This window comes from Xiphophorus maculatus, chromosome 4, assembly GCF_002775205.1.
Source record: "Xiphophorus maculatus strain JP 163 A chromosome 4, X_maculatus-5.0-male, whole genome shotgun sequence".
NCBI classification, from domain to species: Eukaryota; Metazoa; Chordata; class Actinopteri; order Cyprinodontiformes; family Poeciliidae; genus Xiphophorus; species Xiphophorus maculatus.
The window spans coordinates 20,554,993-20,581,508 of record NC_036446.1 but is presented as its reverse complement, the minus strand read 5'-3'; the positions used below and the strand labels follow the sequence as shown (position 1 = coordinate 20,581,508).

The window sequence follows — 26,516 nt, the reverse complement described above, 5'->3', positions numbered from 1 at the left end:
CTTCTCTCTCTCTCTCTTTCTTCCATCAGGCCTGTGAGTGACAGCACATGTGCTGGGGTTCATTGGAGGCCTGCTGCTGAAATTCTAACCCCTTTTACCCCACGACTGTGAGACATACCCCAGCTATGGACAGGGTGGAGCTGTTGGAGACAGATGCTGGGAGAGGGAAGGAAGGACAGACTTGCACGGAGGAAGGACAGAGAAGGAAAGATAGAGAAAGGTTTGGAAATTGACTTGTTTTGGCCATTTTTTTGTGCAGTGAAGCCACAGAGGAGGCTAAGATCTGGCTGTGGTCAGAGGTCTGTGTAGAGTGAGGTTCCTGGTTTGAGGATGGCTTTGTGGAGGTTGATGAGCTGCTTGCTGAGTCTGCTGGTCTGTCAGGTAAGAAAAACATCTCTTGTAAATCTGCTGTAAATAAAAATGAACAGAATGTGATAATTTGTAAAAGTTTCAGAGTTGGTCTTTGTGTATAGATTCAAAGGATAAAACGCCTTTAAACTTTGGTTTCTCCCTTTTTAAATTGTTTTCTTGACCTTAAAGCTCAGCTGTCTAAGCTAGGAGAAAGGCATATTCTTTCTGATTTTCTTATTGCAATGAATCATCAGAACAAGTCTCAGGATATAGCAGTTACTTGGCTTACATTACTTGGCTTTCTTTGAATATAAGCCATTTCCACTTTAGTTGTACCATTTGAAGCAACTGCCCTCTCCTTCCCCTTCTTTCAGCTTGCCGTTTCTGCAGAGCATGATCTTGTTTAAAGAACAACCTCTTGCTGCCCCCCTCCTGAGATATACAATTTATGTTTTATACTTGAATGATGTCCTCAATTGAACATCTACTTATTTTCATCAATGGAGGCGAGACGCCGGCTCTGCAATCAGAGCATTCGGCTGAGCTAAACATTTCATCCACACTGGAGAGGGGATGATGAAGTGTTCTGAAGAAGACGAGACCCCAGATGTGTTCAGAGAGGACTCGGGGCATCCTGCGTCTGCAGACGCCAGCGTGACATTTAAAATGGATGACGAAGTAAACTGCCTTATTTCCAAAGACACTTCCAAATACCATCAGTCTTTCGTTCTGTTTGGATCAGTAATTCAGCCCAGGTTGAGCAGACGAGTGAATTGGCCTCCAACGACTCTTGAGTGGGAGTGCTGTGATCCATGCATGTTGGAGTCCCTGTGCAAGTGACTCACGTCTTCTCAGTTACTGAATTTGCTTCTGCCTGCTAACTGTTCCTGCAGCTTTCCAGGGATCGATTGATTGAAAGGTCACTGAAAAAGGATGATTCTTTTGTTGTCCACAGTTTTGGCTGATTGTGGAGAATAAAAACACTTTTAAAAAACAGTTGTGACAGATTAGTGACACATGTTTCCGAACTTCACTGGAATCCTTATCTTAGGTATAAATAAACAGGCTTTTCAGTCCTAAATCAGGATTTTTAACTTGCTCCCTCCAAGTTGAGTTCATGTGCCAAAACATATACTTCATTCAAAAACTAAAAAGGACAGAGCTGTCTTCATCCCTAGATCCTTTTACTTCTGGACCCACTTTTTTCTGAGTGGGTTTGAATATCATTAAATTTCTATTTTTATCTTTGGTAAAATGGAGGCATCACTGATCACAAAGTATGATTTAAATAGTCTAATCTAAAATATATCTTTAGCATAGATTTAACTGATCTAAGTTTGTCCAGATGTAAAATAAATAAATAAATTTAAAAGAATGAAATGATTCTTTTCCACAATGCTGAATAGGAAAAACTTACATACTGTTATTTTACAATTTTTGAGAAAGGATAATAAAACCCAACTTGGTGAAAGCTAAATAAAATAAAAATAATGTTCCCACCTGGACAAAACTGTTGTTCAGTAATATCTTTTTACTCAGTGTGTCTTAAAGACTTAAAACCTTCCTTAATTTCTTTATTATTTGCTTCCAGGCAGTCAAACCTTCTTGTAAACATTTAAAGTGTTTTCAATACATTATTATTCTTCCTTTCTGGACATCTTTTGGATTTTTCTTTGAACTGCGGATGTTTTGTTATTCATTTATGCAGGGGTCTCAAACTCCAGTCCTCGAGGGCCGCAGTCCTGCAGTTTTTAGATGTGCCACAGGTACAAAACACTGGAAGGAAATGTTAATTACCTCCTCCTTGTGTAGATCAGTTCTCCCAGCCTTGCTAATGACCTAATTATTCTATTCAGGTGTGGTGCAGCAGAGGCACATCTAAAGGTTGCAGGACTGCGGCCCTCGAGGACTGGAGTTTGACACCCCTGGTCTACTCCTATGGCAAGATTTTGTGGGTTTTGAGTTTAAAATTAGAAAAGTGAAAGGAGTCTTACAAAAATATAGACAGAAAATAATAGTTTCTGTATATAGAGTGTGCAGCAGTGACCAGTTGTCCCATTTTTAACTGAGTCAGTTGTCCCTTTTAGAAAAAGGGGAAAATTTCATCAGAGGCCAGACACAGTACTTTTAAGATGACTCATCCTTCAGCTCAGAGGCGTTCAACTCCAGTCCTCCAGGGTCGGTGTCCTGCAGCTTTTAGATGTGCCTCTGGTCCAACAGACCTAAATCAAATGGCTGAACTACCTCCTCAGTTGGCTGTCAAGATCTCCATTTTCCTTTCTGCCAATGATCTCAATATTTGACTCAGGTGCGTTGAAGTAGACAATAAAGATCCAGACTTTTTCTGATCATCATCATTTGTATCAGAAACCCTCTAAAACCTGGAGAGTTAAATGCATCAGCAAACAAAAGTAAATTCTCTTTGAAAATACTTTGCCACTGAACTGAAAATGTGTGAAAAAAAACAGTTCAAATAAAACTTTAGAAAGATTGTCAGAAACTGTCCAAAACAGTCAGCCACACAACGTTCTACTTTCTTTTTATGGTGGATCATACGTGATGGTGTTGGACAAAAAAGCATTTTCTCTGCTGCTTCACTTCTAAATAATGGCTCAGAAGCAAAAAATAAGTTCTCTAATAAGTTAACGACCAAAATGAAATCCTTGTAGCCATTTACACCTCTCAGTTAAGCTGAGGGTTTCATATGTGTTACCTGATATCTTTTAGTTGTGTTTGAAGTGAGAGGTTCAGGCCTGTTGGGTGTTTGTTTTGGTGGAGAGTGGGCAGAACCCACAGCTGTTGCCAGATGCACACGTGACGCCATTTGTGCCTCCTTGTGGAAAGACTAGTAGTGGGTTTCTCCTGGACCATGAAATCAGGTATAAATCCAGAGTGTGCAGCAGTGACCAGCTGGCGCTGTGGTCTCATTCATTCGAAACGAGTCAGTCAGAGAATTTCGAGTCTAAATTTACGCCTCGCCTGTTACCTGCAGGCTGTTTTTAACTTTCTAGAGTTTCAGAAGGAGCAAAGGTTACCGAAACTACGTCTGCTTCATAAAATGGGTCACATGAACAAAGAAGTTAATTTCCTTTGCTTTGTGTTACCTCATTATTTTTTACAGACTGAGAAATGGAAGACCAGCTGCTCAGTTGATCTGAAGGTCCTGCATTAGAGTAAGCCAGCTGCAAAGTCATGATGGGGTTTCCAGTTGAACTGTTTTTTTTATATGTATGTAATCAAAAGACTTTGAAGAACTGTGTGAAAACCCTATTTGGAGTTCCTTGCCTGTTAAAAGCGTTGTCTCCTTGCTAACATCCTGATTTTTCTGAAAAACAACTTTTTTTATTTTATTACACAAACCAAGTTTCACATTTAGCTACTTGTTTCAATCAGTGATTTTTCTCCAGCATTGTATTTTGTGCTAACTCAAAAAAGACAATGCGATTAATGTTTTCATATGAGCAACAAGAGAGGAAGATCTAATTTTCCACTTGCATTGTCATGGAACTTTGTAACTGTGAGTAACAATCAGCTTAAAGCCATGACCTTGCTCTGCATTCTTGGAGCTCAGACATTTGCTCCATGGTAAATGGACATACTTGTAGAAGGACCACAAATAGAATGCTCTGCTCATAGCAAGCTAACATGACTTAGCAAAGAGTATGTTTAGTTAATGTGTGCCTGAGGAGCAGAAGTGACTGGCTTCTGCACCTGTCGGACATTTGGCCTTTGGCCAAGTAGACAGTCTGCCTTTGCTAAGTCATGTAACTCACTCACGTTGTTGAGTGACTATTAAATTTGCAGATGAAAGAAAAAGATGTAATGGACATGCAGCAGAACCTTTTGTTTATGTCTGCAAACTTTAAAAGGTGATGTCATTATGAAAACATCATTCAGTAAGCTTTATATGAGCTTACTGATTGATGCTTTTACATGAGCTTACTGAATGGGGTTTTTATTCAGAAAGATATCCTCAAACATAATCTAAAAAATTATGAGTAATGTTTTGCAGCAGGCTTTTGCATCACTTTGATAATAAAACAGTATAAATGAAAACCAGGACAGTTTTAAGGTGTCCTCAAGCCTGTATTATCTGTCAGTTACTCAAATTTAGAAAGAAATAAAATATCCACATAGCTACAGTACCAAGTTTGAATATAAACACGAATCCACCCCACAGCAAGGATTTTTCTACTCGACATCTACAAACACCCATCCCTACATCATATATTATCCAAAATTATTTTTAAAAATTACTTTCAACTTTCCAAAATAGGTTCGCTAGGCTTTCCCTCTGCTGCTGTTCAGTGAGCAATTTGCCCAACTTTCTATTGTTGTTCCTGCGTTACCTTCATGTGCCCTGAAAATAGTACTAATGGTCTCTTTGTTGCTCCCATCAAATTTCCATATAAATTCTAAAAGGTCTTTTGACTTACTGCTGCTGTGATTATCATCGCCATCTTGATTGCTGGAAACCATAAAGCTACATAACCTCTGTGGTTCCCCTTGCTATGCAGCTGCTCCCCCACTGTGATGTTAGGCGAGTTTTTGGTTTCCATTTTATATTTTTGTTCTGTTTTCTCAAAAGAAAATTTACATCAGAGATGTTTGATAGATTGTCTGTGAATGTCACTTTGGACTACATGTGAACCATATAAACTTGATTTTTTTTTTTTTTTTTTTTGTTACATACAGTATATTTGAAACATAACAAGAAAGCTGTCACTGCAAATAAAACTGAAAGTGTTGGGGTGTTTGATTAAAGAGAACTCTACATTATGTATTCCCCTAAGAGAATGAGATCTCTTAGCTTAATCTGTCTTAATGTTCCTCTCAACACACCACTGGGAAAGTGCAGCCATTCTTGAATTTGGGAAAGATTATCCTGCCAAATAATCCTCCCCTTTGGTTGCTGTGAGACCAAATCATCCCCAAACAAGATGTGGACTCGTCTGAGAGGCAGAGCAGTCAGAGTATCTGGGAAAAGGCTCTGAAACAGTTAACCTGCAGCATGTGGTGTCATCACCCAGCCTGTCAGAAAAAGACCCTCACTGGTCTAATTGGTAACGTGACACTTTGCTGGTACTGCATCCTTGTCTGGTAAAAACATTACAGCAGTGTGCAGCTACTCAGAGGAGCCACTGTGCACAACATAATGTCATGTTTTCTAAAGTATGGCGCTCTGACAGGAAGTGTGAATTTACAAGCTGCCTGTTTGCTACTTTTTGGTGCTTGTAAAAGTTTCTGTTCTCCTTTCTGTGTCTCAAGAAAAGCTGGAACTCGTGGCCGTTGTGTATAATGGAAAATCTTCGTCCATTAAACTTGGAAATATGACATATCGTAACTCTAATCCAAAATGCTTTATTCTCCTAACAATGTGGTGTCTAAAGTTATTTTTTACTGTGTGAGTTGTTTCCTTCATTGTTCATTTTTTGTCATAGAAGGACTGCAATCGTCAAGGCATCTGCAGAATAACTTTACTGTACTTATAAGGCTAGGTTTTGGCAAATTGATCTGAACATAGTTTCCATGTTCTCCATTTCTCCAAACGGCGTTCTTCCTCATGAAATGATTAAATGTAACTTTTTTATGCTTGTCAATAATTATGTCATTCTGTCTTACTTCTCTCTTTATTGTGCCCTCTTTAAAATTATTACTATTTTACATTTGTGGCAAAAATTTACATGCACCAAAAAAATTCCCATTAAGTCACTTTTCTACATTGCCTTTGCTTAAAAAAAACGTTGCTCTAAACAGGAGTCTCAAACTCCAGGCCTCGAGGGCCGCAGTCCTGCAGTTTTTAGATGTGCCACAGGTACAAAACACTGGAATGAAATGACTTAATGACCTCCTCCTTGTGTAGATCAGTTCTCCAGAGCCTTAATGACCTAATTATTCTGTTCAGGTGTGGTGCAGCAGAGGCATATCTAAAAGTTGCAGGACTGTGGCCCTCGAGGACTGGAGTTTGAGACCCCTGCTCTAAAATGACAGACTTTCCAGCAATTTCAAGATTTTAACAGTTTAAGGAAACCTTAGATGAACTTTCCATTATTTATTGCAAAAATCCACAAAAAAGTACATTTTCTATTACAAGACACTAGGTGGATGAAGCTTTGCTGGTATGTAAGGTCTTAAGTACATCAAAGATTAGCAACAAACTTGATGTGATTGATTGCATTGGTATGTTTATGTTGTGCCTGGAACTTGTATTTTGGTTCCAGGATGAGTCATTTACATCATTTTTAGGCTTTACCAAGCAGTTGACCTGGTATAATGTGCAGACAATTTATTTCTATGTCTTGAGGATCCCATGTAAATAGAAAAGGCTTTCAAATGAAGTATTTAAGTAAGTGAACAATGCAGGTTCCTTCATACTGCAGCCTTGACAAACACTTTAAATTTATCGTTGCTTCCACAACTTCAGCTATTTAGTACTCATTTTAAAAGTCAATGTTCAAGGTTTACATAAAAATCTATTTCTTTAGAGAATTGAAATATACAGATGTTAACTAATTGGATCCTTATAGGTCGGTTCAGATTTTTATAATTGGGGTTCTGTGGCCCTATCAGCAATCAGGATCTTATCACCACATACCCAGATTGTGGTCAAACTGGATTTCATCCATTTAAAAATGTAAGTTAGTTTTGTGTATTTATATAACTCTGAATCTCAGAAAAAGCAAAAACACATTACAAGATAAAATGGTCCAGCTCATATGAAACAGAATCCAGTTTGACAAAAAAAATAACCCAGAGCCTTCCTAAACTTGTCTGATTCAGATCTAATATTACATGTTTAAATTTATAAACTAATATTTTTTACTTAATCCAGTCAGCTATGTACTTCAGATTACATGCTGATGGCTAAGAATTTTCCCACAGTACCCCCAAAAATCTGAAACATCCATCAAACCTGTCTAGCATGATTATTTATCAATAGACCATTTCCTTAAAATTTTGATGTAAAATTGATTGTATTCCCATCATCCTAAGAAGTAATTAATCTCCAATCATAAACACCCCCAACTACCTGTCACAAAGGAGTGTAAATGTTTCATTAACTGGGTTATTTTTAATCAGTAACTCATTCATGTTCTCAAAGTAAAAGAGTGGTCCTCAAAGCTTAAATGTGCTAATTTTCAGGAAGTATAAGATGCTTGACTAAGTTTAATGATTACAAACACAACTGGAAATCAGCTTGTTATTGACTTTGAGACTGAGTAGATACCCGGAACATGTTTTACAGTGAGGAAGTATATGCGCTAATAAAAACCAGGTGTTAAATATGGAAATATATAAACACCAGAAGGAACCTGTGAGGATGACGGGGACTACTGGAATGTGGGTGTAAACGTGTCAGAGTGGGGCGACGTTAATGGACAGAATGAGTTAAATAGATGGAGGTCGGGGATATAAAATGGTCTAAGATTAGCCTCCTTTTGACTCGGCCTGCAGATGCCAGTCATGGTTGCCGTTCTTCTCTGCACTGTGCAGCAGCATGACAGATGATCTGTGCAGCACACCCAAGATCTCAGTCCATTCATACTATGCCACATCCTGAAGATTTATTCACAATTAGGGTATGCATGCATTGGGACAGGTTAATCATGTGTATTCAGTTACATCTGAGTGAAAACACAGAAATGAACATGTTCTCCTTGTCCAGAGGATTATGTCTTTGAGCTGTTAAACATGTGAGAAGTAATGCTGACTCCAGTGAAATCTCAGAGACAAGCAGGAAGCGACCAAAGGAAACACGTACATGATCTCATGCGTGGGAGTGGGTGTTTGATTGGTGGTCATGCATATAGTGTATATGTGATCCCACAGTGTGAGAAAGTGAGCAAATGAGTGTGCCTGTGGAATTCGTACAGCGGAGCAAATCCGTAAGGTGATCCCAAACTCCCAGTCAGGTGCAGAGCTTGAGCATAAAGGGGAATTTGTGAGTGCGGGTGGGAATGCGGGTGGGAAAGCAGAGGATCTAAATCCATTGTCGACAGCTGCTGTGGGAGTGTGTCTCTCACATGTGTGTGTCTATGTGTGATTGCACTCCTGACAGCAATGTGATGATGGAGAGTTTGTAAAAAGAGTATGAGCGTTAGTGTTTCCTTGTCCTGAAATAATTTTGCACCCAGATCAAAGCAAGCTGATTTTAGTGTGTGAAACATGAAACTGAGCAGATTCCACATTAGTTATCCTCAGCATTACATCCATTCTGCCTGACCATAGGGAATATCAAAGCATAGCAGGAAATTAAGCAGCTGCAAATATGTGTCACTACAGTATATAAAGTTTATCTTAAATTAGCATAGGCCTCTGAAGTTTAAAATTGTATTTCAGCTACAATTTTGATCTGACTTACTGCCAACCATGTTTCCTTCAGGTCTGTAGCTCTGCTGAGTATCACCACAATGAGGCAGAGCAGGACCTTCACGCTCTTTACCTCTGGAGAAATAAAGGAAAGGGGATGATAAGAGTCAAGAGAGACTGGATCATCCCCCCCATCAGAGTTTCAGAGAACAGCAGAGTTGTTCCTGAAGACCTGGTCCAGGTAAAACTGTCACATCAAAGCATTTATATGATTGGTTTTCAGCAATGCAATCATTTTTACACTCACTGTCAATTATAGGACAAAGGCATCAAACTATCTACAATTTTTTCACCACAAACTTCATCTTTGAGGATTTTTTGGGGGGAAGGCAAAATTCAAAGTTAGTGCCATACAGATCCTAAATCAAATTTAATTCGCAATTTAAGAAGGAAGGCAGATAGGATGCGGATGTAATTTCTTTTTGGGAAAGAATCAAATTACTTCGAATAGCTTTTTTTTCACTAATAAATGTAATCATCATTTGAAAACTCCCCATTTATTTACTCTGGTTATCTCTATATTTTTGCAAGGTTTAAGTTCTTGAACTAATTTCTTAGTGGTAGGCGCCTCTGATTTTTTTGGAATAACATATCAAAATGTATAAAATATTAAGAAATTTAAATTAAAAAACTACTGAGATTTAACTTTTAGTACTTAGTCACAATGTTCTAAAAAAGTCAGAATTACTTAATGGAATAATTTGAGCTAAAATGATTTATTATTTCAATTTTTATGTGTATCCAGATGTGAAAACATCAAGTTCATTCATGACATCAGTTTTGATGATAACATGTGTGATGTAATAAATGTTAATCCAGAATCAAAAAGTAAATCCATTTTATTCTTTGTTTACTTTAGTTTGTTTTAATTACATTATTTGAAGGCTTCATCAAGGTGAGTGATGAATACTTTTCTGCTGGAGTGAAATTTATGTCTAATGGGCAAATGAAATATAAATATTACGTTAGAATTGACACAGACTGCTGGTGTAAATCTTTCAGTTCAAGTAGAGCCACTGAGTTACTTTTAAAAAGTGACGTGTGACATAAACAAAGCAGAAGAAATCGAAACAAAATCCAAAAAATGACTCCTTGTTATCATTAGTCTGAAATCTCGAAGGACCTTCTGAGTTTAAACACTCCAGACTTGCTGTCCCCTGTGTTCACATCTGGTGTTCGGAGCATATTTTCTGCTCCTAACAGAGAGCAGAGAATATGCTACCCGGTTTCCTGTGGGGTTTTAATGATCTACAACTTTTTCTTGTTTTTCTGCCCAGATCAAATCAGACAAAATCTTCTCAGGAGAGGTGATCTACAAGCTAGAGGGACCAGGGGTGGACCAGGAGCCCAAAAACCTGTTTGAGATTGATGATAAAACAGGAATGATCAGGAGCAAGAGGCCGCTGGACAGAGAGCAGCACAGCAGCTTCACGGTAAGACCTCATTAAAGAACGATCACCCAGAGCAGCTCGCTATACAATACACCGTAAAGCGTTCTGTAGGAGTTTGCATGTGTTTCCAGTTCATGTTTCTGCCTAAGTTCACATATCATTGTGTCGAACACCAGTACAAACGGTTAGAGGTCAGTTTTCCAGGGCTGTTATGGGCATCTCGGGAGAGATATCTGAGTGTTTCATGAATGTATGATCAGTTTATTATTCTGCCAGGTCATTTCTCATACATATAAAAATACTTATCTGCTGTTTGATTTGTCCTTTGTGGAAAACTTGAGAAATAACTTCATAAATCACACATGTAACTAACAAAACACTTCTTGCTGTGTCTCTGTGTGTAGCTGAAGGCATTTGCCCTGTCCCCCAGTGGAGAAAGACTGGAGAACCCCACAACCATTGAGATAGTGGTGCTAGATCAGAACGACAACAAGCCCGTTTTCACCCAAAAGCAGTTTTTTGGATCAGTCCATGAGTTCTCTGTCCCAGGTAGAGAAATACATTATTCAAAGGCTGACAATTCTCGTCTTTTTGATCTATGTTATTCTTTAAAAAGTCACCTTAAGTTTAAAACACTATATTGTCACCCTTATTTAAGGCAAGTGCTTTAAAAATGTACAACGTAACCAACAAGTACTTTATAAAATGTGGCAGGTTTTTCACTGTATATTATGTGTTTTGTATCCATTAAGTAAATAGTTTTATACAAATGTCAGGTCAGAAGTAACAAGGTGAAAGAGATGTGTGTCAGGTGTCATGATAAAGCAGCAGTTCAATTCTGTCTCTTTCAGCCTATTGTGCCCACGTTAGCTCATTATTATTGTATTGTTTTTTTTTGTTGTATGCTAACATCTAAATTACTACTCTGACTAGATTAGATGACCAGACATACATATAAATCACATAAAAATAGACCCCGGACTCTCTTAGGAAGCAAAATGTAGCACAAGGGGCTGATTTTTACCAGGCTTTACGGTGATGGTGTAAACACTAAACCAAAACTTATTCAGGTGTGAAGAAAGACTGAGTTCCATTGAAAGACTTAACTCAAAATCTGTTTCTAGTAGCAAAATAGTAATACCTTTGCTTTTCAGATTTTTTTTCTCACATACATACACTTGAGCATGTCACTCAGGCGATCATTTATCATGGCAATTAGGTGCTGATTTTAAAGCACATCGGAGGGACAATGTGAATCATACTCACTGTAAAAACTATCAGCAAACATTACACATGGCAACAACAAAAAAAATCAATCAACATATTATGAGTAATCTCACCATTTTTGAAGCAATGATTCATTTGTACCCTATGATGTGTCTTCCTGCATCTAGCTGCAACTTACACGTCAGACACAATAATCAGAGCAGCTTAATCGTTCCACTGCTAACTAGTGTACTCAAACACACAATTCACTCTCTGGCTGAAACTTTCAAATCTCCTCAACAGGAACATTGGTGATGTCAGTCTCAGCGACAGATGCAGATGACCCAATGACAGAAAACGCAGCTCTGGGCTTCTCCATCGTTGGTCAGGAGAGCATTCCTCCCAATGCTGTAAACAAGACTATGTTTGGTATTAACAACCAAACAGGAGCTATTTACATCAGAGATGTGGGCCTAGACCGAGAGGTAAATAAAACGCAGAGATACTGGTGGATAAAAGGAAACACTGAATTTGTACATTGTGCAATGAGGGTTCTATTGAGGATGAGCAGTACCATATTCCTCTTGGTTTGTACATCAGCCATTGCACTCCTTTTAAACATCAGTAAAACTACACATTAAGAAAACTTTTGAGATCTGGCACTTTGGTGGGACACTAACATCCTGATTTTAAAGATCAGAAAGATTTGTACCCAGAGCATTATGAATTATTGCTGGAATGTTTTTCAATATTGACTATCAATCAAATACTGTAAATATGGCAGAAATGAAACATTCTTATGCATGTGCAATCCATTTATCCTCCTGACCACTGGCCCAATAGTTTTTGTTGAATTATTGATTGATTCCTCTCAACATGTTGTAATGTGTTCCAGGTGGTGAAGGAGTTCAAGTTAAAGCTGCGGGTTGCTGATATGGGGGGCGACGGATTAATCAGTGATGCTGTAGCCATCATCACTGTATCGGATATCAACAACCATGCACCACAGTTCCACCCTACCTCAGTGAGTTTGAGCTAATGGATCACAAAACAATGTGGCTTTCAGCTTGTTACTGTACAAGCTGAAAGCAATGACATTAGTTAAATCTTTTGATTTGTGCTTTTGGCTCTGCCTGTAGTACAACATTAAGGCACTGGAGAACGTTTACAACGTTGAGATTGGCCGAGTGAGCGTGATAGACAGAGACGACCCTGGAACAGGAAACTGGGAGGTCAAATACACAGTATCTCATGACCCATTTGGAAACTTTGCCATCCAGACAGATCCAGTCACCAACCAGGGAATCCTGACTGTGGTGAAGGTATGCGACCCGGGAAACATTTTCTAGGGACGGATTAGGATTGGTGGCATTTATGCATTTAAGTGATTCAAGAACCAAACGTTGCTTTTTTCATTCCCTTTAATCAAATTTGTACTTTGAGTTTGAGATGTAAAATGTTTTAAAACTGAAAAGTTTAAGGGGAGCTTTAGATGGGTTAGAGCCTCACAAGAGGCTTTGTTGAAAAAAATAAATAAATAAGTTACAGCTATACAGTATGCTCTCCCATGTTCTTAATGATATTTGATTTTTTTTTAGGAATTTGTCATTTTCTCCTGTTAATGTACAGAATTTATAAAAAAAAATCCACATTAACTGGCAGGAGAACAAACGGAAAAAATAGGATATGTGAAATTGCCTGTGACTTTGCAGACTAAGAACAATTTTTGCAAAGCACATGATTTTTTAGAAAGTACCTTTAATTTAGACAATTTAAAATTTCAAGCATCTTTAAAAATATTTTCAGAGTGACAATCTGTGCAGCACAGGAAAGAGTTTCCTTTCCTAGAAAAGCTGAGCTTGTCAGACACAACTAAATACTACCATCTACTGGTTCATATGTAAACCAAAAGGTGAACAAGCAATGTTCTTTTATGACATTTATGTTTTGCATTATGCTTTTAATTGAATTTTACATGACATAAAGTAGGTAGACATGTTGTATACATCCCTACTGTCCAGCAGCAAAGCTATAAAACTGTCTTTTCTGTGCTGTATTGCAGCCCCTAGATTATGAAGTCAAAAGGGAGCACAACTTGATTCTGACTGTGGAAAATATCAATTCTCTGAGCATCAAGGTGCCCAACTTACGTCTGAGTTCTGCCACTGTGTCAATCACAGTTGTCAACGAGAATGAGGCTCCGTATTTTAAGGAGAACCCCATACTGATCCAGGTCCCCGAGAACGAGAAACCCGGAAAGCTGCTGAAAAGCAACATTGCCTCAGACCCGGACCATTCTGAACTGAGGTATGAACGTAAAGCACTGCAGAAGTGATGATTCGCCACATATCAATAAGAAGTATTGACTGATTTTCCCATTCTGTTTGTGGTATAAGGTTTGAAATTAGCAAAGACCCTGAGGGGTGGCTGGACATCAACCGAGAAACAGGAAACATTTTCCTCAGAAGATCCTTCAACATCAGATCCCCACATGTCGAAAACAACATTTACAGTGCAGCCATCAAGGTTACAGGTCTGTTCACATAGACAACACAGACATCTCTGAAGGGTTTTTTTATGTTATAGGCAATAAATAATCACTAACATTTATAATCAACAACAAAAAAGAAACTGATAAAAAATAACTTCCCTCCTCCTTAAGTAAAAGCTGCAATCTTTGAATTCACTTTCAAACTGTTTTCAGAGGTACTTAGTAAACGAGTACAGCTACATCATATAAAACGTGCAGTAACTGAGAAAGTATTCCTCCTAAATTCAAGGGCTTCATTCATTTTGTACATTTCTATGGTTATAAGGCTGTACTTACTTTTAACAGTTTAATAAATAATTACTTTATGGAACTTAATCACAACACATTAACAAATGATAGTATTAAAGCGCTTCTGCTGCCACCTAGTGGCCAGAGTTATGCCAGTTGTATCTAATTTGGCTGAATAATTAACCGAAAACTGATAACTACGGTAAATGTTTTGTAAGCTATGTGCTACATTTAAGTGAATAACCTTTATTTGGTTTAGAATCTGCTTGACATGAAAATTTAATTTAAATAAGGTTGTAAGGAGTTGAGAGTGTATGACTATATTTGTGGGTCATTAGTCTGATATGCTTCACACTGATGCATATCAGTACATTTCTATGCACATATCAAAACCCCAATTCCTCTAGGAATTGGGGATTTTAAATATATGAAATGTTAATGATCATGTTGTAGATTTTCTACTGTTGTGATGTTTTGTATTCATGCTCGATTGTGCAGATGCTGGTGGTGTTTCAGCCTCTGCAGCGGTGAGCATAATCCTGGAGGAAACCAATGACTTCCCTCCCCAGCTCCTCCCTTTGAGCCGTTTCTTATGCACGGGTGACAGCAGAAGGACTCCTGGTTTTTTACTAACTGCTGTGGATGAAGATCGTTCTCCACATGCCTCTCCCTTCATTTTTGTCATTCCTGACTCTTTGTTGTTAAACTGGACTGTCACTAAAGTCAACGGTAGGAAAGTGTGGGGGCCGTAGATACATAATGGATCCTCCTGTGATTCTCAGGGCAGAACTGTGTCCTCATATTTTTTCTTTCTCCATGTTTGCTGTTCCAGATACTCATGCAATCCTCCGGCCCACTGAAGAGCTGGAAGCTGGAGAGTATACAGTCACTGTGTGGGTCACAGACTCTGGCAGCCCAGCTCAGAGTGCTTTAAGTCAAGTCAATGTCACCGCATGTCTCTGTGACACATATGGTGACTGTAGATTTGAGGCAGGGGCTTTCTTAGGTTCCAGAGTGGGAATCAGCTTCATCGCTCTCATTATTATCATTGCATCTGGTGTTCTTCTACTTGGTAAGTGCAGTGCTGGAGAAATACTTTTTAAACTCTAAAGAAAGTAATGAATCCAGTTCCTTTTATCAAAAGATCAGATTGAAGCTGAAGTGGTTTATCCAAAAAAAAATGAAGCTCAGTGTGATGTACTGAACTCTAACAAACATATCCATTTCTACTCTAGTTCCTACTCTAAGCATGTACCTGACGTGCTTTTTAAATGTATGTTTTACTTTTTTAAGTTAATCAGTGTCATAGAACTTTTAATTAGGAAACCATGATTTTCTGTTTCCAGATAAATGACATCATTCAGAAGCACATTCCTCTCAGCAACTCTTCAAAATTAGAAAAAATAACAGAACTTATCTTTCAAGTAAGGCAGATGTCCTTAAAAAAAGTCAGGAGATAAATACAAAAACAAAACAGCTACTCACATAGATCATGTCCAGACTTTCATTTACATTACAAAAAGAATCTTGGAACTGTGACAAACAAGCGTGGATGAGATGTGAATAGGTAGTTTAAAGTGGATCTCAGGTCTACTCTAAACATGAGATGTAAACCTTGATTTCTTTTGTTGGTTGCGGTAATTTGATCAAATATGAACTGACTGATTCTTGTTTGTAGTGCTGCTATTCCTGGCTGTGGCTATAAATGCCTGTGGGAGACGTCATCACATAAAGAAAGGATCAGGTCTGCTTGTAGGGGAATCGGAGGACGACATACGCGACAACATCCTCAACTACGATGAGCAGGGAGGCGGTGAGGAGGATGAAGTAAGACTCACTGGGAGACGTGATGGTGACCTGCTGAGGTCGAAGCTGCAGATCTGCGTTTCCTGCCTGTGTATTATCAATGCAACATCAAAGCACACACTTCCTCGTCTCACCCTGACAGAACGCCTTCAACATTGACCTGCTGTGGAACCCCCGTGATGCGCCTCCCACCCCGTGGTCCTTCTACCCGGGGTCTGGCCTTCCTCGAGGCAAGCAGCCCCTCAGGAAGGACGCCCCACACAACCTGCCCTCCCCCACTTACCCCCGGCGGCCTCCCGCAGATCCCACTGACATCGAGGACTACATCAATGAAGTGAGACGCTCCAGCTATTACTCAGCTTTCAAAGACAAAAAGCCTCCATAGCTAAACAATAAACTAAAAACCAAATACCAAAGAGGATCAAATGAGTATTTTCCAAATGAACAGATTTGGTCGAAAATGATCAAAAATTAATCTTTATTCATAATTAACTGTTAGCTCAGTAAAATCAAGAAAGAATTTGACCTCTTGCTTAAAGATTAAATTCTACTTACATTTTCATAAAGGAAATGAGGTTCATCGTGGAAAGGTGAGGAAAAAAATAAACGATAAAAATACAACATCCATTATTAAATAATGTCACAAATGGTGTTGCATATAAAGCAGACTTCACCACAAATCTGTTGAAAATTGTGACCCGTCATTCCTGTAGATTTTCTTACAACTTGGTAAAAAACATTTTTGCACTTCTCAGGGCTTGGAGGCTGCTGACAATGATCCAAACGTGCCTCCATACGATACAGCCCTGATCTACGACTTCGAGGGAGAAGGCTCAGTGGCTGGCAGCCTCAGCTCCATCGCTTCGGGCAGCTCAGACGGAGATCAGGACTACGATTACCTCAACGACTGGGGACCACGCTTTCAGAAACTAGCCAATATGTACGACCCACGTTAAAGCCAACAGAACAGGATCTGTGGAGTTTAGGGCACACTTCATGATTGAGGTGATTTTTAATTTTCTGGACACATTTGAAAGTAATTTCAGTCCAACACAGGATTCTAAAAAAAAGTGAATGGGACTTGAATTGAGTGTGACTTATTTGAGTTTATTGGAAAAACAACCCTACAAGGTGACTTAATGCAGCATTTTGTGAAGTGAGTCATTTGCAATTGTGCCTGCTGAATGCAGAATGTCTGTCCATCTTCTTGCAGCTTACTAACGACGCACTAAAAAGGCATGAAATACTTGTTGTTTTTATACATTTCATTTTCTTTTTTCATACGTAATTTTATAAGATGAGTCTTTAATATTTTGCTTTTCTGTTCAACAACAAACCCTCCATTCCAGCATTTGTTAATCTTTAAGGGAGCTCTACAGACAGCAACATGGAACATTCAGAAATATCTTACCTGGAGGTAAAGAGTTCAAGTGGGTTTTTTATAAATGTTGCATAAATTCAGATTTTACTGGTGTCTTTAAAATAAAGTGTTTATTTCTCATAAAGCTGGCTTTATTTATTCATGTGCACCCATGTATTCATACATTACTTTATCTGTTTAGACCAAGAATAAATACTGCCTGGAAAGTGGCACGGCTTTTAAATATTTATTTAAATATTTGGCAACACATTTTTGTTATCAATTTACAATCCCTCCTCATAAAATAAAACATTCTAATTGATTCCACTTTCTTTCCCTGTATAAATGAGTCTTTTGTATACAACCCAATAAAATGAAAAAAAAAATAATAATAAATTCCTTCACTAAAATTATGAATTATCTTCAGTGAAGTTTGTGGGTGAACTGAATGAGATTGACAGAACCAGAAATGAAAATGTAATAGCTCACTTACGACAGCTGAGAGCAAAGGTCTCTCATATCAGCATTTATATTTTAATTGTTTTTAAAAAAAAATTTAAAGGCTGAAAGGTCGTGCCTTTTCACTTATCTATTGTTTGGAAGCAAAAATTCACACAACCCTTTTATAACATTACACAGTATTTAGAATGACTTCATGCTTGCTAACAACATAATAAAGACTTATATTCTAGGCCCAGTCATGTTTTTCCTTTTAGTGCTTGCTTTAGCAGCAAGTTTACTGGCTTGTACACGGCTTCATTTAACCACAGAAATGTATGTCCATTTTGCTGCAGAATGATGCATTTATGTAAATGTGAACTTTTTAGTTGAACGTAAATGAAACTTTGTCGGAGAGCGTAGCTTGTATTTATAAATAGCCCTACATTATCTTTACTGCCTCTTGCAGATGTTAAGAGCCATCTGTTCCCTAAATTCAGACACAAATCTGCTACAGTACATTTGCATAAACAGACATGTACAGCACATTCTAAAAGAAAACATTATCTACACAATCTGTATATGAAGAGCAGCCTGATTGAGAAAGCTTTCTTTCAAACTTTGCAAACATTGTGAGAATAATAGTAGTTCAGCAACATTCTTAAAGTTGTAGAGAAATTCATCAAATCTGGAAGGTGAGCAGCAATAGTTTTTCAAACTTTACTTTTACTGTCAGAACAAGCCTTATGAGGATTCCCTGCTCGTATTAACGCTCCACCAGTTCCTGATGAAGGGACAAAAAGCAGCAGCTTATAAAAAGCTTATAAAAAAAAACACAAATCAGAAACAAATCAGACTAACTGCGGATCAACGTCGTCCTCTCTATGTTTGCGAGGAGGAGGTTGAGGTTCATCCTCTTCTGTGTCTTGCTTGTCCCTCTCTGCCTCCACCCAGCTCTGTGGGAGGATGATCTTCTTCGGCCCAAACGGCGGCGGGCCCAGCAAGGCTTCGATGTCGTCATAGTTCACCACCTCACACTCTAACAGAGCGTTGGCCAACTATAAATACAGACATGGCAGATTAGAAAATGGATGCTAAATATGGGGATTTTTGCAATGACAATATAAGAAGAAATGGAGCAACGAACCAGGATCAGTTTGTCCCTGTTGTCCAGCAGCAGTTTCTCTGTGTGTCTGTAAGCACGAGCTATCAGCATCTTAGCCTCCTGTAAGAGCAGACGTAAGATATCATCAACTCAAGGACTTAATAATGACACATTTTCCACATTTATGGTGAATTAAATCAAGAACCCACATGATCCATCTGTTGCTGCAGGCCCTGGCTGAATGGACGGCGCCCGACGGCACCTTGCTCCTCTGTCTCAGGGAACGACACCTGCCCCACACTGTCGCACATACCGTACTGCTTCACCATAGAGTAAGCCACACGTGTCACCTTCCTCAAGTCATCCTGAGCTCCTGGAGAGACACAAGGGGGAGGATTCACAATCTGTTCTTAGGTCACAATGAAAAATCCAGCAATGGATGTGGTAGCTACGCAAAACCCAGTCCCTCCAAGGTGTTGCAGCATGCATACACTGGTGGTGCGTTTAAAGCCAGCTTGGAAATCAAGTTACCACATCTTAACAACTAATTAGACAGTTATAACAACTGAGAGTGTGGGGGACGGAGGGCACAGATACAGGAAGTGTGGGGGACATGTCCCATGCGTACACCGCATCAGTTATGCCCAAGGTTGTGTACACAGTAAAAGCAAATCGTACAGAATATTTCAAAATACTTTTTACAAAAAAAAGCAAATGTTGCCATTTAGCATCACACATGCTTTTATACTGTAGGTTCCACTTTCAAGACACAATGTGAAACAGGAAGTTAAATTAGAAGGGAACAGGGATTGGTTAAAATTCTCCCCAGTTGCAGTGATTAGTCAGAAAATTAGGAAATACAGAAAATGTTAAGACGATTGGTCAGATCAATCAATCAAATTTTATTTGTATAGCACATTTCAGCAGCAAGGCATTTCAAAGGGCTTTACATCATTACAAACACAAAAACACAGCGTCATGCAACATAGACTCAACAATCAAAACATGACATTAAGTCAAATGCCATCATTAAATTCGTAATTGATTACATTTCAAATACAACTCTAAACAGGTGGGGTTTTAGTTGAGATTTAAAGGAAATCAGTGTTTCAGCAGTTTTACAGTTTTCTGGAAGTTTGTTCCAAATTTGTGGTGCATAGATGCTGAAAGCTGCTTCTCCTCATTTGGTTCTGCTTCTGGGGATGCAGAGCAGAACCAGAACCAGAAGACCTGAAAGGTCTGGAAGGTTGATAAAACAACAGCAGATCTTTAATGTATTGTGGTGCTAAGCCATTCACTGATTTATAAACTAAAACTAACAACAGTATTTTAAAGTCTATTCTTTCAGCTACAGGGAGCCAGTGGAGGGACTTTAAAACTGGTGTTATGTGCTCTATCTTCCTGGTTTTAGTGAGAACGCGAGCAGCAGCATTCTGGATCAGCTGCAGCTGTTCAATGGATTTGTTGGACCGACCTGTGAAGACGCTGTTGCAATAATCAATACGACTGAAGATAAACTCATGGATGAGTTTCTCTAGATCTTGTTGAGACAAAAGTCCTCTAATCCTGAAGATATTCTTCAGGTGATAGAAGGGCGACTTTTGTGACTGCCTTTATGTGGCCCTGAAGGTTCAGGTCAGAGTCCATCACTACTCCCAGGTTTCGGGCCTGATCGCTAGGTTTTAGTTGTAATAACCTGAATCTGTGCATTGACTCTGGATCGCTTCTCTTTAGGACCAAAGATAATAACTTCAGTTTTGTTTCTGTTCAGCTGGAGAAAAGATTTGTGGAAAAGTTGAGATGACCGGTGAAAATTGCAAGTCTGAGCAAAATTTGCAAATGCTGAGTGAATTTGTATTAATATCAGCGATTGCAACACCGCTTCTCCTGGACTGAAAACCAGGAGAAGCATGTGGTACTGTGATTTTAAGGTTACGTTAAAAAATAACATCCTTACCTGTGGTGACCTTGTTAAAAGTGATGGCCTCGGCCGCTCTTCCTCCCAGAGCCATGCACATGCGCTGGAACAGCTGGTCCTTGGTGAGCAGGTACTGGTCGCGGGGTAAGATCTGAGCAAAACCCAGGGCGGCATTCGTTCGCGGAGCAATGGAGACCTCAGGAACACAGCACAGAAACACACTGTCATAATTTGTACATCTGCATTAACCTTAACTCTCAGGGAGTTACCGGTCTCAATAAAAAAACAGTGAAGAATATTATATATGAAATCCCACTATTTGTGTTTCCTCTGCCTTGAGTAAGGGTGCAAGAAACTAATGACTGCCAATCAAGCCTCAACAAACTTATGAGGCCTAGTTGAAGCTTCATTTATTGTGGCAACACCTGCTGGAGATGGAGTTGTTTTTCTGCCTCGCAAAGGTGGCAGACACTTTGCGTGTCTACTTTGGGTTTCGTTCGATTCAGAGAATGACTTAAATTATAAAATGTTTCAGTCGTTTCTGTTCCTTCTCTTAAAAAAATCCCAGAAATAAATGTTTTACAACCAAAGGAAGAAAAAAATTTCTGAAAAGGAAAGATTATGTCTCAATTCATTTAGATATAAATCCACTAATTATGATAGCTACAATAAGCAGCGAACTACCTTCATCACTGCCTCGGTGTGCTCCAGCAGCCATCCGACTAAGGCGTGTCCAGACTCGTGGAAGGCAACCACCCTCTGCTCTTCTTTAGACAGAATCTTGCTTTTCTTTATGCTCCCTGGACAAACACACGCATTTCGGTCTTACTGTGGTCAAACTAGGAGTGAAAGGCATTTTCTCAAAACATTTGTGTTACTGTACCTGCTATCACTCTTTCCACAGCATACTCAAAGTTAAAAGTATCGATGGACTTGAACCCCTCTCTGGCAGCGTGCAGTGCAGCTTCGTTGCAGATGTTTGCAATGTCTGCACCTGCATCAGGAAAGTACGGCCTTGTAATCACAGGGAGGACATGAATGCTGCTTAAATCTTTCCTAACTTTTTTACTACTTCCAATACAAACATGAGCACGAACTTTTACTGGCCCCAAACACACACAACAAGTGTTATGCTAGAAATAACACAACTATAAACTTTGTTACGGATCAACTAAAAAAAACTGCTACATGTAAGTGACAAATGTGTGTACACTTTCAATAGAAAGTGTTTTAAAGGTAAAACGGCAAAATCCTTCAGTTGGATTTTACTATGGAAGCAGAAAAAGGACAAAAGAGATATAATATGCATGCACCACTGAAGCCTGGGGTGAGCTCAGCCAGCCGCAGAGAGTAGAAATTAGCTGGTTGGGTCAACTTCAAGATCTTTAGATGTTGTTCAAAGATCTCCTTCCTTTCCTGAAAGAGAAAAATCAACATAAGACCAGATTTCACCAGCTAAACCACCTACCAAAGCTTAATGACCTGCTAGTAGGAACAAGCTCTTCCGAAAGTTATGTTTATGAGAAAAACTAGAAGAAAACTTAAAGCTGCTGGAAAGTAGCAACTTTAAAAATGTGATGCTGAAGGCCTTGAATTATTCTTGGGAAGACTTTGGTCAATTGTGAACCAATTACATTCACCAGATCACCAGTGTTGCTTTAAATTACCTGCAGTGTAGGTAGATCTATGAAGATGTGCCTGTCCAGCCGGCCTGGCCTCATAAGAGCATTATCCAAAATGTCTGCTCTGTTAGTGGAGGCCAGAACGATGACGTGGTCTGTTGTTCCCATTCCTGCCAAAAAAATAATTTCAAACATGTCATTAAGTCATTTCACAACCCAACAAAGTAAAACACAAAATATTACTTCACCCACCATCCATCTCCACCAGGAGCTGGTTGAGAGTCTGCTCCTCCTCCGTGTTGGAGAAACCTGACATATTGGTGGAGCGCTTCTTCCCCACAGCATCAATCTCATCTATGTAGACAATGCAAGGCGCCCGAGCACGGGCCTCTTTAAACAGGCTCCTGACCCTGGCAGCGCCGAGACCTACACACAACCACAGTGCAAGTCACAATCGATTATCAAGCTCTTGTTGCAATTATTTTGTTAAGGGCATTCTGTCGAAAAGTGGTTTATGAGCCATTTTTAACAAATCTCTTTAAAGGATACAGTTTTTAAAGCAATAATTTTCTCTTTAAAACATTTGAAAAGTATGTCATGTGGATACAACAAAGTACCAAAACATACAATGGACTTAAAGAAAAACCAATAGATCTTCTTATACAAGCATACAACCCATTCAAAAATGTCCAAAGTTGTAATCAATATTAATAAAACCTAAGTTTTTCTTTAAATCCCAGTAATTTGTGGAGAAAAACAGTTTTTTTTGTTGATTTTCTGGTTATTTCTTCAATGCTTGGTACTTACCTCCAATGACCTCCACAAACTCAGAGCCAGCCATAGCCAGAAAGGGCACCTGGGCCTCTGTTGCTACAGCTTTGGCCAGCAGGGTCTTGCCGCATCCTGGAGGCCCGAGCAGCAACGATCCCTTAGGAACTTTGGCTCCCAGCTGCAGGTATCTTTCTGGACTCTGACAACAATAGATTGAATATAATATTAGACTTCTTCATCTCTATTTAAACACTTAAAATGTGGTTTTTAGGGTTGAAATCAATGCAAAAGTGTGGTCTAAGTGTGGCTTCTTACCTTGAGGTAGTCAACAAATTCCTTTACCTCCATCTTAGCCTCATGCATGCCAGCTACATCTTTGAAACTCACTCCTTTCCCAGATTTTCCATCAACAATGGTGAACTTGGCCATCTTCAGCTGATTCTGTTGAGTTTTTTGTAAAGCAGAGTTAACACATCAGGCTCTCCCACCACAATGGTAGAATAAGCAGCTACTGTTCTTTACGTAACTCACAAAAGCACTGAAGCCGCCTTCTCTGCTGCCCATGCCTGCAAGTCGGAAGATATACCAGAGAATAGCCACCCCAATAGCAGCCATTCCCAGAGCATAGACTGCACTGTAAAAATGACAATGAATGTCAAAATTGGTCTTAATATCTTTGCAAATTATTAGGGTGTGAGCACATAATGTTCCTGTTCTCATAAAAATACATATTCTTACTTTCCAAAGAATCCAGTGCGTTTGTATGTCACTGGTATCCTGTCCTTAGTGTCGATATTTAGTTCCTCCTCTGCTGCTCGCAGCTTCTCCTCAAACTTATCAATGTTTGCAACCTGCATTCTGTACATGAGTGCCAGCCTCTGCAAAGCAAGAAGTATGGAAAGAAATGACATGTTAGCCTGAACATCTCACCTGCTGCTCAGATTCAAATGTCAACCATGACTAAAGCCTAAACAACCTACAGGTCTCCCGAAGATGACAGCCCCAGGATGAAGGTAGATTTCTACAATGTCACTCTCAGGAACGACCTGCACTCGGGACACCTCACCCTTGGCCAACATCTCGTTGACAAAGTCATTCCAGGAGATGTTGCCACCACTGGTATTAATAGAGTTAAGCAGGCTCATGATGATTGCGATAATGAAGAGCGTCCGCAGGCGCTCGCGGTACATCTGATCCTCCTGCTCACGCCGTTTCTTCTCCTCTGAAATATAAAGCAGAGCGTAAAAGGCATGTGAAGAACAACATATAAATGAAAAATGTGTTTCAGCTAAATCTGTTCATCACATACCTTCATCTTCCTGAGGAGTTTTTCCCTTTGGGCCAGAACTTTTATTTTTCTGTTTATTGGCTTGAGACGCACTGAAAAAGTTAGTTGACCCTAAAAGTAAAGACATTTTTAACATAAAGTGTCAGCATTTAAAGACAGGCACAGGATAAAATATAGATTTAAAAAAGTAAGTAAATGTATTGTGTACCTAATAAATTTAATAAACCCACTGGATTCCTTAATAGGTTGCTTCTGATTAACGCTCTGCTGAGTCCAACCATGTCAGGACTCAAAGGTTTGTGGAGAAGACTCTGAAATAGACAACCAAAGGAAACAAAAGTTTCAACATGACAGGTTGATAATCTGTTACAATTATCAGCCTGTCATCATAATGACAGGCTGATAGGGTTGTCATTATTATGACAATAATAATGGAAAATTACAGAAAAAAAATCAAAAAAGCATTCACGGGGTAAGTACAACACCACTGGACTGAGCACAGAGTAAAACACCAGTGGGGTCTAAATGACATCATCTCTTGGGACAAAGGTGAAACCATTCACCCACCAGGACCTGATGATAACAATACACTGTATTGATATTTAGCACATTTACATAAAAGACTGAAGAACTTTCACTAATGTGTGTTGCCACTGATGAAACAAAAAATATATACAAAAAAAGGATTCTAAATTTCGTGAGAAGAACAAACTTTTAAAATAAGAATTAGGTTTGTTATGTGGATATGTATACTATATTGCTCTTTTCTTTATGTTCTCTCTCTTTTTGTATATTTCATGAACTACGGAAAGAAGTTTTCCTAATAGCTAATTCTGTGGCAATTATTAGATTAAGATACGTTTATTAAAGTTGGACAACTTTAAATAAACAAATGTTTTTTTTATACTTAGAGCTATGCAATCTCTAATCATTCACGTAAAAATGAATGAAATTGACAGACAACTTCTAAATTAATACAACACGTAGCTGAAAATAATAGAGTTTAACTAGTTAATGGGGCGATAATGGGAATAATATTAACAGTGCGACAGGTCAAATTAATTTGTTATAATTATAAACAAAATTTTGAGTGTGGAAACGCAGCATGAGCCTGAATACAGGGGTGTAAATAAAAACAGGCAGAACACTCTGAGAGCCCAATAAGAGATATTTTAGAGATACAATGCAGATTAAAGTCTCTGTAGCAACGTCAAACTGGCCAATCTTTACAGCATTAATAATTTCCACCACCAAACACAAACAGAAGCTAAGTTGTAGAGTCTTATTTTGAAAGGCGCTCATGTCATTCACGCTCTGATTTACCTGGATGAGTTTCTTCTGAGGCTGACCTGCGAGAGTCCGCTCTGATCTTGGAAAATGCGGTGTCTTCCTGACATTAGCACACCTGGACAGTACATTACCAGCGCCTTCACTGGATATCACTTTGTTTGTTAAAACTTGATAGTTTCGCCTTGATAGCGTCCATATCACACATCTGCTGAATTGTCTGCAGATTCCAGCTCTGTTCAGCAATAAAAGAGCCGACATGGTGTCTACTATCGGTGAACATGGGTATTAACTTAATAGAAAATGAGTCATAGCTGAAGTTTTCCAAAAGACCGATTTTAGGAGCAGTTGTTTTTACCCAACTCTCACTCTGTAGCTAGCATGATGCTATGTTATCCAACCAACCGCAACAAGCCTTCTTCTTTGCAGCTTAGGGAAGGTTGCCAAGCAACTCCCCGAGCAACACTGCCACCTGTGGGACGGAAGCAATCAGAGCGACTGGACGGGCATGACGTGTTTTCACACAAGTAGAGTTAGATAATCAGTTTAGATTTTAATATTTCAAGAAACTTTATGTAGTTTATCACATTTATACTTATATCTTAACTGTTTTATCAATTAATTTATTCTAGAGAATAAAAAATAAAATAACAATATAAACAGTAAGTGTGTAAACATGTCAGTGATCTTATCTTATATGTCAAACTCACCTAACGCAATGTAGATAACTACAAATGTAGATATTCAATCCTAACTGTATACATTTGGAGCTGTGACTATTTTGTATGGATTCTGGGTCGTGGTAAGCCTAGGCCTGGTAACAA

At 38.9% G+C, this 26,516-nt stretch overlaps 2 protein-coding genes across 2 annotated transcripts; one reads left to right on the top strand and one right to left on the bottom strand.

Moving 5' to 3' along the window:
- The first annotated feature begins 22 nt into the window (after nucleotides 1-22).
- On the top strand, nucleotides 23-18,535 carry cdh15 (cadherin 15). The gene is made up of 14 exons (XM_005812550.2): nucleotides 23-381; nucleotides 8,735-8,902; nucleotides 9,999-10,154; nucleotides 10,517-10,661; nucleotides 11,622-11,803; nucleotides 12,214-12,342; nucleotides 12,458-12,640; nucleotides 13,381-13,625; nucleotides 13,715-13,851; nucleotides 14,596-14,826; nucleotides 14,930-15,169; nucleotides 15,776-15,924; nucleotides 16,046-16,237; nucleotides 16,659-18,535. Exons 1-14 carry the CDS (start codon nucleotides 331-333, stop codon nucleotides 16,857-16,859), a joined length of 2,409 nt encoding a protein of 802 aa, XP_005812607.1. The 5' UTR covers nucleotides 23-330; the 3' UTR covers nucleotides 16,860-18,535.
- spg7 (SPG7, paraplegin matrix AAA peptidase subunit) lies at nucleotides 17,497-25,953 on the bottom strand. The gene is made up of 17 exons (XM_014473905.2): nucleotides 25,729-25,953; nucleotides 24,614-24,716; nucleotides 24,427-24,516; nucleotides 24,098-24,339; nucleotides 23,856-23,995; nucleotides 23,649-23,751; nucleotides 23,433-23,558; nucleotides 23,154-23,316; nucleotides 22,599-22,772; nucleotides 22,392-22,516; nucleotides 22,038-22,140; nucleotides 21,608-21,718; nucleotides 21,409-21,524; nucleotides 20,764-20,920; nucleotides 19,016-19,179; nucleotides 18,849-18,926; nucleotides 17,497-18,759 (listed from the first exon to the last, which is right to left on the bottom strand). Exons 1-17 carry the CDS (start codon nucleotides 25,951-25,953, stop codon nucleotides 18,553-18,555), a joined length of 2,427 nt encoding a protein of 808 aa, XP_014329391.1. The 3' UTR covers nucleotides 17,497-18,552.
- Nucleotides 25,954-26,516: the final 563 nt, after the last annotated feature.